Source organism: Panthera uncia, chromosome B1 (genome assembly GCF_023721935.1).
Source record: "Panthera uncia isolate 11264 chromosome B1, Puncia_PCG_1.0, whole genome shotgun sequence".
In the NCBI taxonomy this organism is placed as follows: domain Eukaryota; kingdom Metazoa; phylum Chordata; class Mammalia; order Carnivora; family Felidae; genus Panthera; species Panthera uncia.
Genome location: NC_064811.1, coordinates 89,650,929 through 89,665,386, shown reverse-complemented (window position 1 = coordinate 89,665,386; position 14,458 = coordinate 89,650,929). Strand labels below are relative to the sequence as shown.

At 35.9% G+C, this 14,458-nt stretch overlaps 1 protein-coding gene across 4 annotated transcripts in view; it reads right to left on the bottom strand.

Moving 5' to 3' along the window:
• The window catches only part of SEC24B (SEC24 homolog B, COPII coat complex component), a 100,270-nt gene that overhangs the window by 52,464 nt on the left and 33,348 nt on the right, over positions 1-14,458 (bottom strand). For 2 of the 4 annotated variants that reach the window (XM_049631010.1, XM_049631011.1), the window contains exons 3-4: positions 13,148-13,321; positions 4,717-4,821 (exon numbers count right to left, since the gene is read on the bottom strand). In XM_049631010.1, the coding sequence (XP_049486967.1) occupies positions 4,717-4,821; positions 13,148-13,321 (279 nt within the window). The remainder of the gene's footprint in view (positions 1-4,716; positions 4,822-13,147; positions 13,322-14,458) is intronic. The other 2 variants (XM_049631012.1, XM_049631014.1) reach the window with 1 other exon arrangement.

Sequence of the window (14,458 nt, the reverse complement as noted above, 5' to 3'; positions counted from 1 at the left end):
ATTTAAGAAACAAAACAAATGAGCAAAGAGGAAGAAAAGGGGGAAAGGGGCAAACACCAAGAAACAGACTCAACTATAGAGAACAAACTGACCGTTACCAGAAGGGAGGTGGGTGAGGAGATGGGTGAAGTATGTGATGGGGATTAAAAAGTGCATTTGCTGTGGTGAGCACAGGGTGATGTACAGATGTGCTGAATCACTATTGTATACCTGAAACTAATATTATACTGTATGTTAACTGACTGGAATTTATATAAAACCTTTAAAAAAAAAAAAGAACTCAGAATTTTAAATCTGTAATATATTCAAGAAAAAAATGGTTAAACAAGATAAGGTAATTGGAGAAAAACCATAAATGCTTAATCTTTTTGATTTCCCAATTTTTTTCAGTATAAGGAAACAGAAGTTTCAACAACTGCACTTAATTGCAAGCAGAATAAAAATGAGAGTAATTTAGTTAACTATACTGGAATTAAAAAGATTTTTTTTTAATGAGAGTAATTTAGGCTGACAACATTATACAAAATAACACATTTTTGAAATGTGCAAAATAAGGATGAGAGGATCTGAATAATATATACCTTAAATAGTAATAATTCAGGGCCTGGGAACAATAATCCATTTAGTAGCAATATCCACACACTACAATCAGATCTTGGTTTCATTAAAATACCCTTTTCCACTAAAGAAAATAGGACTATTTGGAGAAAAACCTCAGTCCATGGTTGAAGCAATGTAAGATGAGCTAGGAACATCTTACTGAGACCTCAATGTGCTTAAAATATATGCTTAAAGACTCATGGAAACATTAAAAAAAAATTTTTTTTTAATATTTATTTTTGAGAGAGAGATAGAGCACAAGTGTGGGGGGGCAAAGAGAAAGAGAAGGAGACACAGAATCTGAAGCAGGCTCCACACTCTGAGTTGTTCCCACAGAGCCCAATGCGGGGCTGGAACCCAAAGGCTGTGAGTTCATGAGCTGAGTCAAAGTCAGATGCTTAATCGACTGAGACACCCAGGTGGCCTTCATGGGAATATTTCTATTTATTTATTTGTTTGTTTGTTTATTTAATGTTTATTTCTTTTTTTTTTTTAATTTTTTTTTTTTCAAACGTTTTTTTTATTTATTTTTGGGACAGAGAGAGACAGAGCATGAACGGGGGAGGGGCAGAGAGAGAGGGAGACACAGAATCGGAAACAGGCTCCAGGCTCCGAGCCATCAGCCCAGAGCCTGACGCGGGGCTCGAACTCACGGACCGCGAGATCGTGACCTGGCTGAAGTCGGACGCTTAACCGACTGCGCCACCCAGGCGCCCCTAATGTTTATTTCTAAGACAGAGTGAGGGGGAGAGACAGAGAGAGAGAGCGAGAGAGAGCATGCGTGAGAGTGCGCACATATGAGCAGGGGAGAGGCAGAGAGAAAGGGAGACAGAATCTGAAGCAGGCTCCACACTCTGAGTTGTTCCCACAGAGCCCAATGCGGGGCTGGAACCCACAGGCTGTGAGTTCATGAGCTGAGTCAAAGTCAGATGCTGAATCGACTGAGACACCCAGGTGGCCTTCATGGGAATATTTTTATTTATTTATTTATTTGTTTGTTTATTTAATGTTTATTTCTGAGACAGAGTGAGGGGGAGGACAGAGAGAGAGAGAGAGAGAGAGCGAGAGAGCGCGCGTGAGAGTGCGCGCGCATGAGCAGGGGAGAGGCAGAGAGAAGGGGAGACAGAATCCGAAGCAGACTCCAGGCTCCGAGCTGTCAGCAGAGCTCCACGTGGGGCTTGAACTCACGAACCGTGAGATCATGACCTGAGCCAAAGACAGATGCTTAACCGAATGAGCCACCCAGGTGACCCCATGGGAACATTTTTAAAAGACAGTTTGAAGGAGCTGTCACTGGGCCAAAACTAGCATAAGTTGCTATCAAAATAACCAATGTTTGTAATAGATTATTACCTAGTGAATAAAGTAAGAATCCATGAATCAATATGAACCCAAAGAAGTCAACAAGGGAGAAGAAAAAGTTCTCCTTTACAGTGAAACCTTGGCTCATAAATATTGAAGGAATGTTGGAATTAGAAGATCAGCAATGAATACTTAAACTGAGTGAAAGTTTATAATAAAGAACAGGGCATTACATACTATCAAAAAATCTCCCCAGAAATTATTTATTAAAAAAAATTTTTTTTAATGTTTATTTATTTTTGAGACAGAGACAGATAGAGCATGAATGGGGAGAGGGACAGAGAGAGGAGTCACAGAATCTGAAGCAGGCTCCAGGCTCTGAGCTGTCGGCACAGAGCCAGACACAGGGCTTGAACTCATAGACCATAAGATCATGACCTGAGCTGAAGTCGGAGACTCAACCAACTGAGCCACCCAGGTGCCCCCGCCAAAAAAATTTTTTTTAAGTTTATTTATTTTGAGAGAGACCAAGATAGCGCAAGTGGGGAGGGGTAGAAAGAGAGAGGGAGAGAGATAATCTCAGGCAGGCTTCCGGCTGCCAGCACAGAGCTTGTTGTGGGGCTTGAACTCACGAAACCCTGAGATCGTGACCTGAGCTGAAACCAAGAGTCAGATGCTTCACTGACTGAGCCACTCCAGCACCTCTCCCCACAAATTATTTATTAACTCCAAGAGGAAAAAGAAGTAACTTTACTGTGGAAAAACCTGGAAGACACCATTTTAATCAAGTGATCAAAGTTAACACCATCAATATGGGAACAAATCAACATCATGTGCCTGGGAGAGAATGCACTGAGAACACATTACTTTAGTGGTAATCCTGCCTAAATACACGATTTGAATCTAATCACAAGGATACATCAGATAAACCCAAAGTGAGGTACATTCTACAAAACAACTAGCCTATATTCTTCAAAATTGTCATAGTCAAGAAAAAGAAAGGTTAACGGACTATCTCAGATGGTAAGAGTCTAAACAGAAATGGCAACAAAACTCGATGGATGACCCTGAATTGGATCCTGAACCATGAAAATAGCTATAAATGATCTTATTGAGACAACTGTTGAGATGTGACTATGGGCTATGTAGCTGATATTGCACCAGTGTTTAATATCCTGATAACTGCATTGTGTTATGTAAGACATTGTTCCTATAATAAGGAACTATATGATATCTCCAACTTACTTTCAAACGACGCAGGAAAAAATGTGGAATTATAAAGTAAGTGGGGCAAAAATGGTTTATCTAAGTGTATATGGGAATTTCTTTTGCTCTTCTTACCAATGTTTCTATAAGGCTGAAATTTTAAAAAATTATATAAAAATTAAACATTACTAAAAATCCAAAAAGATAGATGGGTATTTTATATATTTAAGGTAAAAAAATATTACTCCCCACTGTAACCCTCTATTTTTTACCCTTCCTCAAATTATGCATAATGATCTGAATATTTTTTTAACCAGTATTTGAATATAGTCAATCCTCTTTTTAAAAAAAAATTTTTTTTAAACACTTATTTTTGAGAGACAGAGAGAGACAGACCACAAGCCGGGGATGGGCAGAGAGAGGGAAACACAGAATCTGAAGCAGGCTCCAGGCTCCGAGCTGTCAGCACAGACTCCGACGTGGGGCTTGAACTCACGAACTGTGAGATCATGACCTGAGCCAAAGTCAGACGCTTAACCGACTGAGCCACTCAGGTGCCCCAGGATCTGAATATTTTAAAAATGCACAGGAAATAAGCTTTTGTTTATTTTTATTTTTTTAATTTTTTTTTTTTTAACGTTTATTCATTTTTGAGACAGAGAGAGACAGAGCGTGAATGGGGGAAGGTCAGAGAGAGAAGGAGACACAGAATCTGAAACAGGCTCCAGGCTCTGAGCTGTCAGCACAGAGCCCGACGTGGGGCTCAAACTCACGGACCGCAAGATCATGATCTGACCTGAAGTCAGACACCCAACCGACTGAGCCACCCAGGCGCCCCAATAAACTTTTGTTTAAACATACTGTTTATAGAGCAAATCCTTCCATTCAATAATAAAAATAACAGGAGAATCATGGCTATATATAATTTGAAATATCTGCACTTAATGTTTGTCTTAAACTGTTAGAGTAATGGAGGAACTGAACTGGTTAATGTTTAGTAGTGCTCTACCCAGCAAAGCCAGAAAAAGATATTCAACAGGCTGCAACACATAATCATATGTACAACTTCTTCCCCTACCAAGATCTGAACTACTACTTCATGAAGCAAGATCATAACTACAAATTTTGGGCCTCCTAAGTATATGACAAGAAGGACCAAAAAGGACCTCAAAGAAACACTGTTAATTTCTCTATCAGTATTATAAAATCCATGTGGTTCATTTTGATTAGTTTAGGTAGCATGCAGAGCAGAAAACAAAACATTATTCCTCAAAGGGTGCTAAAGCAATCCATAAGCCAAAAGCTTCAGTTAGGACTCATTCTTTGGCATGTGACATGAGAGGAAATGCATTTCTGAAAGAAGAAAGCACTCTATCATCATGAAAGATGTGTCGTTACTTACAAAATGGTAGAGATGTCCAAAGGAGGAAAAATAAAACAAACAAAAACACCTCATTTCAAGTGAACCAACCTTCTATAACCCAAACCAAGCAAGTTCATTGAGCTAAATCTGCAGACGCTCTTTTTTTTTAAGGCTAACAGACTGTGGACATAAAAAGAAAGCTTGAGTAGGAAAAGATCAAGAACTGGTGTAAAGCTAAAGCAGACCTGCTTCCTCATCCTCCTCCTCCTCTTCCTCATCATCGGAAGTTGATGACAAGGGAGTTGGTGCGGAGCTAGCTTGATTATTAACATAGTCACCATACTGCATGCCTGTAAAGTGGAAAGCACAAACACAAGAGTCAAACCAACAGGAAAGATGAGAAATAAAATTTTGACATTGCATCAAAAGTGAGAAAGAACTCTGACATTCTAAAGAACATCCCAGCATGCATTTTAATGTTAGCAAACTTATTATCAAAACTGGAACCATTAGAAAATCTCTGCAAAGCAGTTTAGTAAAAGCAGCTTTTATAATAACTGGTTTAAGTGTGAAAAACGTACCATGTATTACGCTGATAATAATTAGGAAACTGCAGTGATACTCTGAAAATTTAACTGAGCTCCATACATGTTTACCTTCATTGACCTTGGGGCCCTTGTGGCATACATCCTTTGGGACTGTGCATTCTTGGTGAGCAGTGATCATTTCTACTCAAATGAATTTATACAGCATTCAACACACATACAAATACTTGATACCTTCCTTCTGTTAATGCCACCTTGATGGTAACTCAGTTCTCGTAACGGAAAAAGAATGACAGTTAAAGAACTGTATTCAGAATAGTTCTCTGCTCACAGATGCTCAAAAAAAAAAAAAAAAAGCTAATTACCTGTGGTCCTACAAGTGTGACAATTACAAAACAGTGAACTTTGAGATGGCCAATCATCTCAGCTTCAGCCTATTGCCTACATGTGAGTCTGAGGTAGGTGGATAAGACTGGTCTTGTAAGACACACCAAGAAGAAAGATTCTGTGGAAAAGGCACAGCGGGTTTAACTATATAACTCTTCTCCCCCACCTCCCCAAAACAGTGACTGGGTGTTTTTATAATTTAATTAATGTGGTAAAATTAGACTAACATCCACAAAATTTTAAGAGGGAAAATAAAATAATCCCAATTAAAAATACAAAAATAAAAAATAATATCCTTGTAAAGAAAATCTTATAGCTCAACTTGAAAAAAAGATAAAAAAAAAAATGACACCGAAACACAGTGTGGATATTTAAGAACATTTCACAATATTGGAAGCACAATGAAGCGATGTCTCATCAAACTCACATGGTAGTCCCCTGACGCTTGCTGTCTTTTTTCTTTCAGGTGACCTTTTAAATTAGCACGTTATGTTAATAAACATAACTCATGGCTATCATAGGAAAAATGCTATTAAAGAGAAAAATCTGAGTTCAGAAGAGAGCAAACGTTAAACTGCAGATGAGTGAAGCTCTAATCTTCTCACTGGGACCAAAGAAGTCAGAGAAAAATCTGCTGGCTTTGCTGAAACATCTTTTAAATATAGATAAACAGTAGTTATTACAAACTTATCTGAGAAATCAACTTGACACCCTGAAAGACCAAATTCAGAGTGGCCTGTTCCTCTAACAAAACCTATTTAAAATGAAAATTTGACTAATATTAGACCTTAGGTTAAATATACTAAGAAGTCTGCAATAAAACACAAGTTAACAGTAAACAGATAGTAGAGAAAATAAATTCTTCAATTTAATAAGAACTTCTTTAAAAATGAAGTACTTTCTCAAAATGCAATTAGCATTGCACTTTAAAAAGTATATACGTGTGTATACAATAAGAAGAAACAAGAGAAAAAAGAAAATCCGTTTACTGCGCTAAGACAGGCCACTAAGCAGGAAAAAATCAGAAGAGAATCCATTCTTTTCATGACTGAATCAATATGCAGGATGTTGACTCTGTAACTAATCAAAAAAGCCAAAATAAAGCACAAACCTATACGCATGATAAAACATTTTCCTCTCTTTGTCTAGATTTACTGAATTAACAGATTCACTTATTACTGGAAAAATATGCAGTGCTTAATTGGAAACAAATGAGAAGACTATACGATTAAAAAAAAATCTAAAGAACTACTTAATGAACTGGAACAAACCTATGAATAAGACAAAATAGAGTAATGTATCATTTTAGGTTATACTATGGCTGTCAATGTACCGTATTAACAGAATGTCACACAACATACTCAAATTTTTACTTTCTCAAAAAAGGATGCAGTCCTTTTTGAGAAATTCTAGAGATGACAGTGTCAAGATTTGAGTCCTTCCCCAAGTATGACTCTTACTATGCTCAGAATTTAGCATTCCTTTGCTTGTCCAAGTAAACTTTGTTTAAAGCTTGAGAATATTAATGGCACAAGAATATGATATTTTTGTGACTCCACAGAGAAATGATAAGAGCTCTGGAATAACAATCAACCCTTATTTAAAGCCCTGCTCTAGGCTGGGTACAGTTCATACAAACTGCAACAAGTGGGGAGTTACAGCCAAAAGGGGGTTGACAGCCAAGTCATCTACTCTACGATATGTGCGAACTTCCTGAGTGCCTTTATTCAGACCTCCTTTAAGAGCCAGAACCTATGCATGAGATACTCAGGTTGCATATATGAGGTGGTAGAACGTAAGGTCTTCTAGAGCTCAGCCTGAAAGCCACTGTAGAGATGTACATGGAGTACCTTCCACTCCAACCACCGCCACCTCCATCTCCACGTGCGCCAACGGGGCAGGAATGCTACATCCTAACTTACTGTTTTACTTAGAACTTTCAAGGTATGAATCTTAGTAAACCAAGAGGCAAGACCCACTTCATAGATAGAATCTGACACGATGAAGAGCTTTGTTACCAACAGGGCCCCAATACCTTAAAAAGGACATTCAGTTTAAACTACCTATCGCATTAAAGTACCTTCAGGCAAACTCTCCAAGAGACTGTATCCTTGGAGCTGCTTAATAAAGGGCATCTTCACTGTTCCCTGGATACAGCTACACTGGGAATAAATAAAATTAGTCTGAAGAGAACAAATCCCTTGTGGAAGCTAGCTTTTTTAAATTCAAGAGTTCAGACTTTTGAGCGACTGTTACCTTTCTTTAAGCTGGTCTTCAAACTACATATGCATACTCTAAAACTTTCCAAGAGTTCCTGCAAAATAATGGCTTTAAGAGAATCAGTTTCCATGGTAGTCTTTCTAAAACATACCCACCTTAGAAAGTGCCTGTGTTAACAGCCATTCTCTCACTTTACAAAGGAAACACATACCCTTAACTTCTCCTAAATCTTACATTGCCCTGAGATATAAAAATGTCTCTGGGACTAAAGGGAAAGCTTCTTCCTTCTTTAAATGATTAATCAAGGCACCTTCAATCTACAGACTTTCTTTTATCTTGCCATACATGTTTCGGTTAAAGACGGAAGATGTTAGAAATAGGGTTGGGGCTCACTGGAATATTCTTAATTCAAAAATAGTGAAAAGTAAATTGGTGGGAGTAATGATGAATTTATTTAATAATTCTGCACGTATGCAGCTCACAAGCACTACTGCCAAAGAACCCACTGCTTTTGAAAGAGTACCATGAGGACAAAGCAAAACCAGTAAGAAATACTGAAGAGACAAGCAGCAGAACACTGAATAAAGATGGGGGCTCTGGGTTCAATTCTATGTTCTATCAATTACCAGCTGTGTTTCCCTGGGCAAATTACTAACCTCTCTGGTTTTCATCTACATCATCTGTAAAGGGGGTAAGAACTACCTCAGATAGTGGTTGTTGTGAGGATAAAGTGAATTAATATATTTCAAAGCTTAAAATGATGCTTGAAATATACTAAATACTATATAATTATTAGCTATTATTATTATTGAACTTTAAAAAACATGTTTTTGTGTATATTTCATTAAAAACAATTATTTCCAGCTATTCTTAATATTTATCCCTACAGGGGACAGAACAAGTCATTACAAAAAATAAACTTCCACCAATCTGAAAAGTATTCTTAGCCATGTTAATTCTTTTAAAAACAAGTAGAATGTTTTCTAGGATGACCAATTTTTTTTCAAGATACATTGGATAAAACTCATAGATAAAAATTTTACATAATTTCTTTCAAAGTCAACATGAAACATTCAATAAAGTATTTTACAACCTATTTTATCATAAAATATTTTTGATTATAATCACTTCTCACCTCCTTATATTTTATACAATATTTAGTTATTTCTACCTCCTTTTAACAATAACAAAAATATTTACTAGTGGGTAAATCTGTTAGTACTTAGTGGTATATGTTTTTTTTTTCAATTAATTACATGGGAACATTGTTTTTTAATGTTTATTTTTGAGAAAGAGAAAGAGGGAGAGAGAGAGAGAGTATGGGGGAGGGACAGAGAGAGAGGGAGAGAGAGGATCCCAAGCAGGATCTGGGCTGTCAGAACAGAGCCTGACATGGGTCTTGAATTCACAAACTGTGAAATCATGACCTGAGCCGAAATTGAGTCAGGTACCAACTGAGACACCCAGGCACTCCAACATGAGAACATTTTAATCATGATGCCTGATTAAATAACAGAATTACTTTTCATTTTTATACTTGATTCCTATTTAAATATTTTAAAGACACCAAATACCAGAGTTTGATACACATAATGCGTATATTTACTATAGGAATACAATGGTTTTCAAGAAAATCCTCACTTCTTAAATAGTGTAATATCAGATAGATGTTACACTCCTTTATTTCAAATTTGGTAATGAAAAACAGCTTATCAACTCATTGCCTAATTTTTAATTTTTTTTTTTAACGTTTTATTTATTTTTGAGACAGAGACAGAGCATGAACGGGGGAGGGGCAGAGAGAGAGGGAGACAGAATCGGAAGCAGGTTCCAGGCTCTGAGCCATCAGCCCAGAGCCCGACGCGGGGCTCGAACTCACAGACCGCGAGATCGTGACCTGAGCTGAAGTCGGCCGCTTAACCGACTGAGCCACCCAGGCGCCCCGCCCAATTTTTATAATCTACCATAAAAAAGGATACATTAATCATATTTGGTCTTTGACATTTAAATTTGACTGCTTTTAGTAATTTGGCTTAGAAGATATATGCTATAATTTATTTCTCAGTGGAGTTTATGATACCCCTTTGAAACTCCAGGAACACATCCCCTTGGATTAAAAAAATTAAGTCAGATTTTCTGGCAAAGAATTAAATTTGTCTCACTGGTTTGAAAATGAGGACTGCCTTTGCCAATTAGGTTATATGGCGATGCCATATATAAAACAAATGACCTACATTACAGTTTAAAGTTTTTGATAAAAACACATTTAAAGGATGTGATGAGATGTTATATTGGCAAAAGTATAATGAAATTCACAATACTCTGAATAATTGGTGATTCAGCAAAACAAGGATTGGGTTTGGAGCCAGAGGACCTACATGGGGTCTTGGCACCCCCTACCTAGAGAGTCTGTGTCTTTGGGGAACACACCTAAACCTTTCTAACCTTCAATTTTTCCTTTTATAAAAGGAAGATGAAATGTGATATGCCTGCTTTACCTGATGATTGAGTGAGGTAATAAAAATTAAAGGTATTTTAAAATTATAAACTGCTACATGAAAGTAATAATGGTACTATCTATCTACAAGCTGGAAAATAAAATCTAACAAACAACAATAAAAATTCTGACATGTAACCCAGAAGATTAAAAACGTTAAAAAAGTCTAAAGAAAAACACTACTTTAATAAAAGCCTTCCAATACCATTCCTATCTTCTTTACATGAAAAAATTTCTTAGCAATTGTATGTGTGAAGATAAAAACTATGAATGAAATTTATCTTAAGTTTATCTAATAATGAGTCATACAAGTCAGGTACACAAAGCTATGGTGGGGATGGGGGAGAGTCATTCATTTCACTGAAAGATGTATTTCCATTTAAAATGTACTTTCCATAAAAAAAAAATACCCAAATTCATAATTCTTATATGTTATTTTGACCAACTATATACTAATAATTATCTTGATAGTTCAATCAAGAATAAAAAGAAGTTAATGCTTAGACATGTACGATCATAAAGCAAAATTTATAAAATTTAAATTTAAATTTTATATAATATTACTATGGCAAAGAACTACGACAGAATGATAAAAGAGTTTCTAGCTTAAGAATATGTTATTATATATATTAATATATATAAAATGATCATATTATATTCAGGGGGAAAGAGTATGACATTAAGGAGAAAAAGAAAAAAATGTAAACTTTCCAAATGTTAAAGAAGGGCTCATTTAGGCATTTTTAAAAAGGATGACAATAGGTATCATTCTAGTGGATTCAAGGAATAATATAACCTGTTTGTTTTAAAAGTCAATGTATGCAATATGTTGAAATTACATAACTGCAACTATTTAAACTTTTGGTGAAAATTTTAGCCGTCAATCTCACCAATGTCCAAGTAGTTATAGAGTTTTTACAAAAACTTTTTAGGAGGTATACAAACCAAAATTTGCAGCCTCCTATCTTAAAACCAGTACAAGAATGTGTAGTCCCTCTGAGAACAACAAAGCAAAAGTATCTCTGAAGCTAGGAGAAAAATACTAAAATCTCTTTGAAGTATTAATATTTTAGTAGTCATATCAGAACCACAGCATAGCCTGTGCAGCCCACATACCATCCAACTACAACAGGCACCATTCACATAAACCATAACTTGCACAACACACGTGGTAGCCCTACCTCACATGATATATTGTACACTGCACATCTATCCAAAGGCCACTAAGGAGCCAATCTCCCACTTAAAAAAAAAAGGAACAAAAAAAACTACAATTCAAATGTTTCTAGTATTCTCTTTTCTGTTACTTATTCAAGGAGCTTCTCTTAGGTAAATCAAGAGCTTGTTAACAGCCTACAAAACAATTCACCTTATTTTACAGAAAGATAAAGTTTCAGTTAAAAATCTTTCACTCTGCTACTCGGGCAGAGTAATTTATAATCTTGGGCAAACTTCCTAATCTTTCTGAATCTCACTGTTCTCATCTGTAAAACAGGGATATTGTAGGATGATAATGGGGGTTAAGTAAGATAAAAGTATCTGGCACACTGTAAGTGCTTAATAAATGGTAGCCCCTCTTTTCAAACCTATTTTATTAAATCTATCTTATTAGTAAGAAAAACACATAATTAGGATTATTTTGTAGGGATGTGGTTTACAAAATGATACTTACAATGGCAGGATGGTACTTAAAGTAAAATGCTAACAAAGAAAATATAATAGGAAAAAAGATACCAGCAGGGGCAATGTAAAGGGTCAAAACAAGCAAGATATTTAAGAAATGGAAGGCAGTCATCAATGCCGAGGAAAGATACCATTCATTTAGTCAGGGGTTCAACCTACTCTTAAATTTGTTCTACTCATGATAAGCAAACATTTCCTACCAGTCCTTCATTTTAAAGGCAAACACTTCTAAAAAACTAGATTTTATTCCCAATATACCCACTGGCTTCTTGGGAATCCATGGACACTCCATGGTGCTGCAGGTGGTTTTCCTATAAAGCCAAATAAGAACATTTTTAATTTATACTCTGATTAAATGATAGAAAGTCCTCTTGACCACATACTCAACAGATAATAATAAGTTGTGAGATCAACCTAAGATGCTTTTTCTGAGATTCAGAACATAAGAGAGAAAAATGAAAGAGAATTCTTCATATTCAAGGTAAGAAGCTGTCATTATACAGTAAGCACAGTCTCTAAAATATTACTACTAATGGTTGCTCTGGGAATACAAACTACAGATTCCTAAAAATAGTTCAGTTATTCTCATCAAATGAAAAACACAGTACATCAACCTGAAACATCAATAGATTTGGAGTTTCAGCCAGGTAGAAAATAACCAAGAATACTGCCAAAAGAAAAGGCAACATAGGGAAGGAGGGTCAAAACAACACCTTTTAGTTACCTGTCACTTATTTAACACATGGAGAATATTCAACAAACGAATAAACCATATTGTTTGTCAGTGCTGCAAGGGTATGGGTTACAATTTAATTTTCATCCCTCTCAGTACCAAAGGTGGCTCAAAAGTTACTTTCATTAATAATAATGACAAATAGAGAGAACATCAAATAGGATATGGAGAGTCACTAAATTAAAAAATCTGGGGTGCTTTATCCTACAACTATAGTAATATTTAAAAAATAGGAAAGAAATGTTCCATAACAGAGGGATGCATTAGTAAATTATAATACATTGACACAATGAAGTATTAGCCATGAAAATGACTCTGACAACTATGGGGATATATGAAGAACTGTGTATAATGTAATAAATGTAAAAGCAAAACACAAAATGGTATATATACTATGACTACAATTATGTAAAATATATAGTCATAAGCAGAGACTGGAAGTTAATATACAAAAAACAGTGTCTGAACTGAGATTAGACATTATATCACTTCATATTTTATATAAACTATAGTTATACAGTTTGACTTTCTAAAATCAGCTATTTGAATCAGTGTGTGTGTATATATGTGTGTACTCTCTCTGTATACAGTAAAATAAATTTTTCAAATACCTTTCTGTTGTAATAACTCTGATGGCTGTGTAACTGAGGCTACAGGCTCAACTGGGCGATTTGCAGCAGGAGGTGTTCTTGTTGATGAGGCTCCTGACAAAACAGAGGATACGACTGGGCTGGACTTGAGAGGCTGAACATTTTGCATAACAGGACAAGATAAAGAATCTGCAACTAAAGACAGAAAACTATTTCATTCACAGGAATCAACTGGAAAGACATCAAAATACTAACAAAATACAGCTTATATGAAGTTCTTGTAGAAACTTCAGTAGCATCACATATATCTAGTATTATATAGAGAAAATAAGGTGGTTCAAAGATATGATTTTAAGAAAAACTGGAAACTTACCAAATGTTTTAATAATCTTTAATGGCAACTTTCCTAAAACATCTCATAAACTTCCTTACCTTTTTAAACAACATGAATCCCAAACAGTTTTACTTTACTAATCATCACTGCTATTAATTCATTATTGTACTATGCAGTGGTACCTAAGATAAGATGAATAGAGGTTGTTTCTGCAGTAATGTCCACGAATTCCAGTTCAAATGTTTCCAGTATCAGCTCAGATCCCATATTTTATTATAAACTACCACATCTTATTTGCTGCTGCTAATCAAATGCTGTATTTCACATATAGCTAAGTAAGGACTCAACGGTAACACTAGGTTGGACGTCTGGAATAAAGTACTTGTGATTCACAGTGGGTCTTTTGTGATAGGTCAAACTGCCTGATTTGGAGGATAATCTTCAGCCAACCAAGAGGTAATTAAAAACCCATGGCAACAGCCTATCCATCAAGGGTCCACTGATGGATAAATGGATAAAACACACACACACACACACACACACACACACACACACACACACATTATTCAACCATAAAAAAGGAAATCCTTCCACTTGCAACAACAGGGATGGACCCTGAAGGTATTATGCTAAGTAAAACAAGTCAGAGAAAGACAAATAGCACATGATCTCACTTGTATGTAGAATCTAAAAAGCTGAATTCATAGAAACAGAGCAGAATGGTAGTTTCCAAGGCCTGGGTGGTTGGGGGGAAGGGAAATAGGGAGACAGTGGTCAAAGGGTGTAAACTTTTATTTTTCTTTTATTAAAGTACAGTTGATATACAATATTGTATTAGTCTCAGGTGTACAACATAGTGATTTGACAATTATATACAGTATGAAATGCTCGCCACAATAAGTGTACTTACCATCTGTCACCATAAATTTTCAGTTTTAAGATGAGTACGTTCTGGGGATCTAATGTACAGCACAGTGACTACTGTTAACAATACCTGA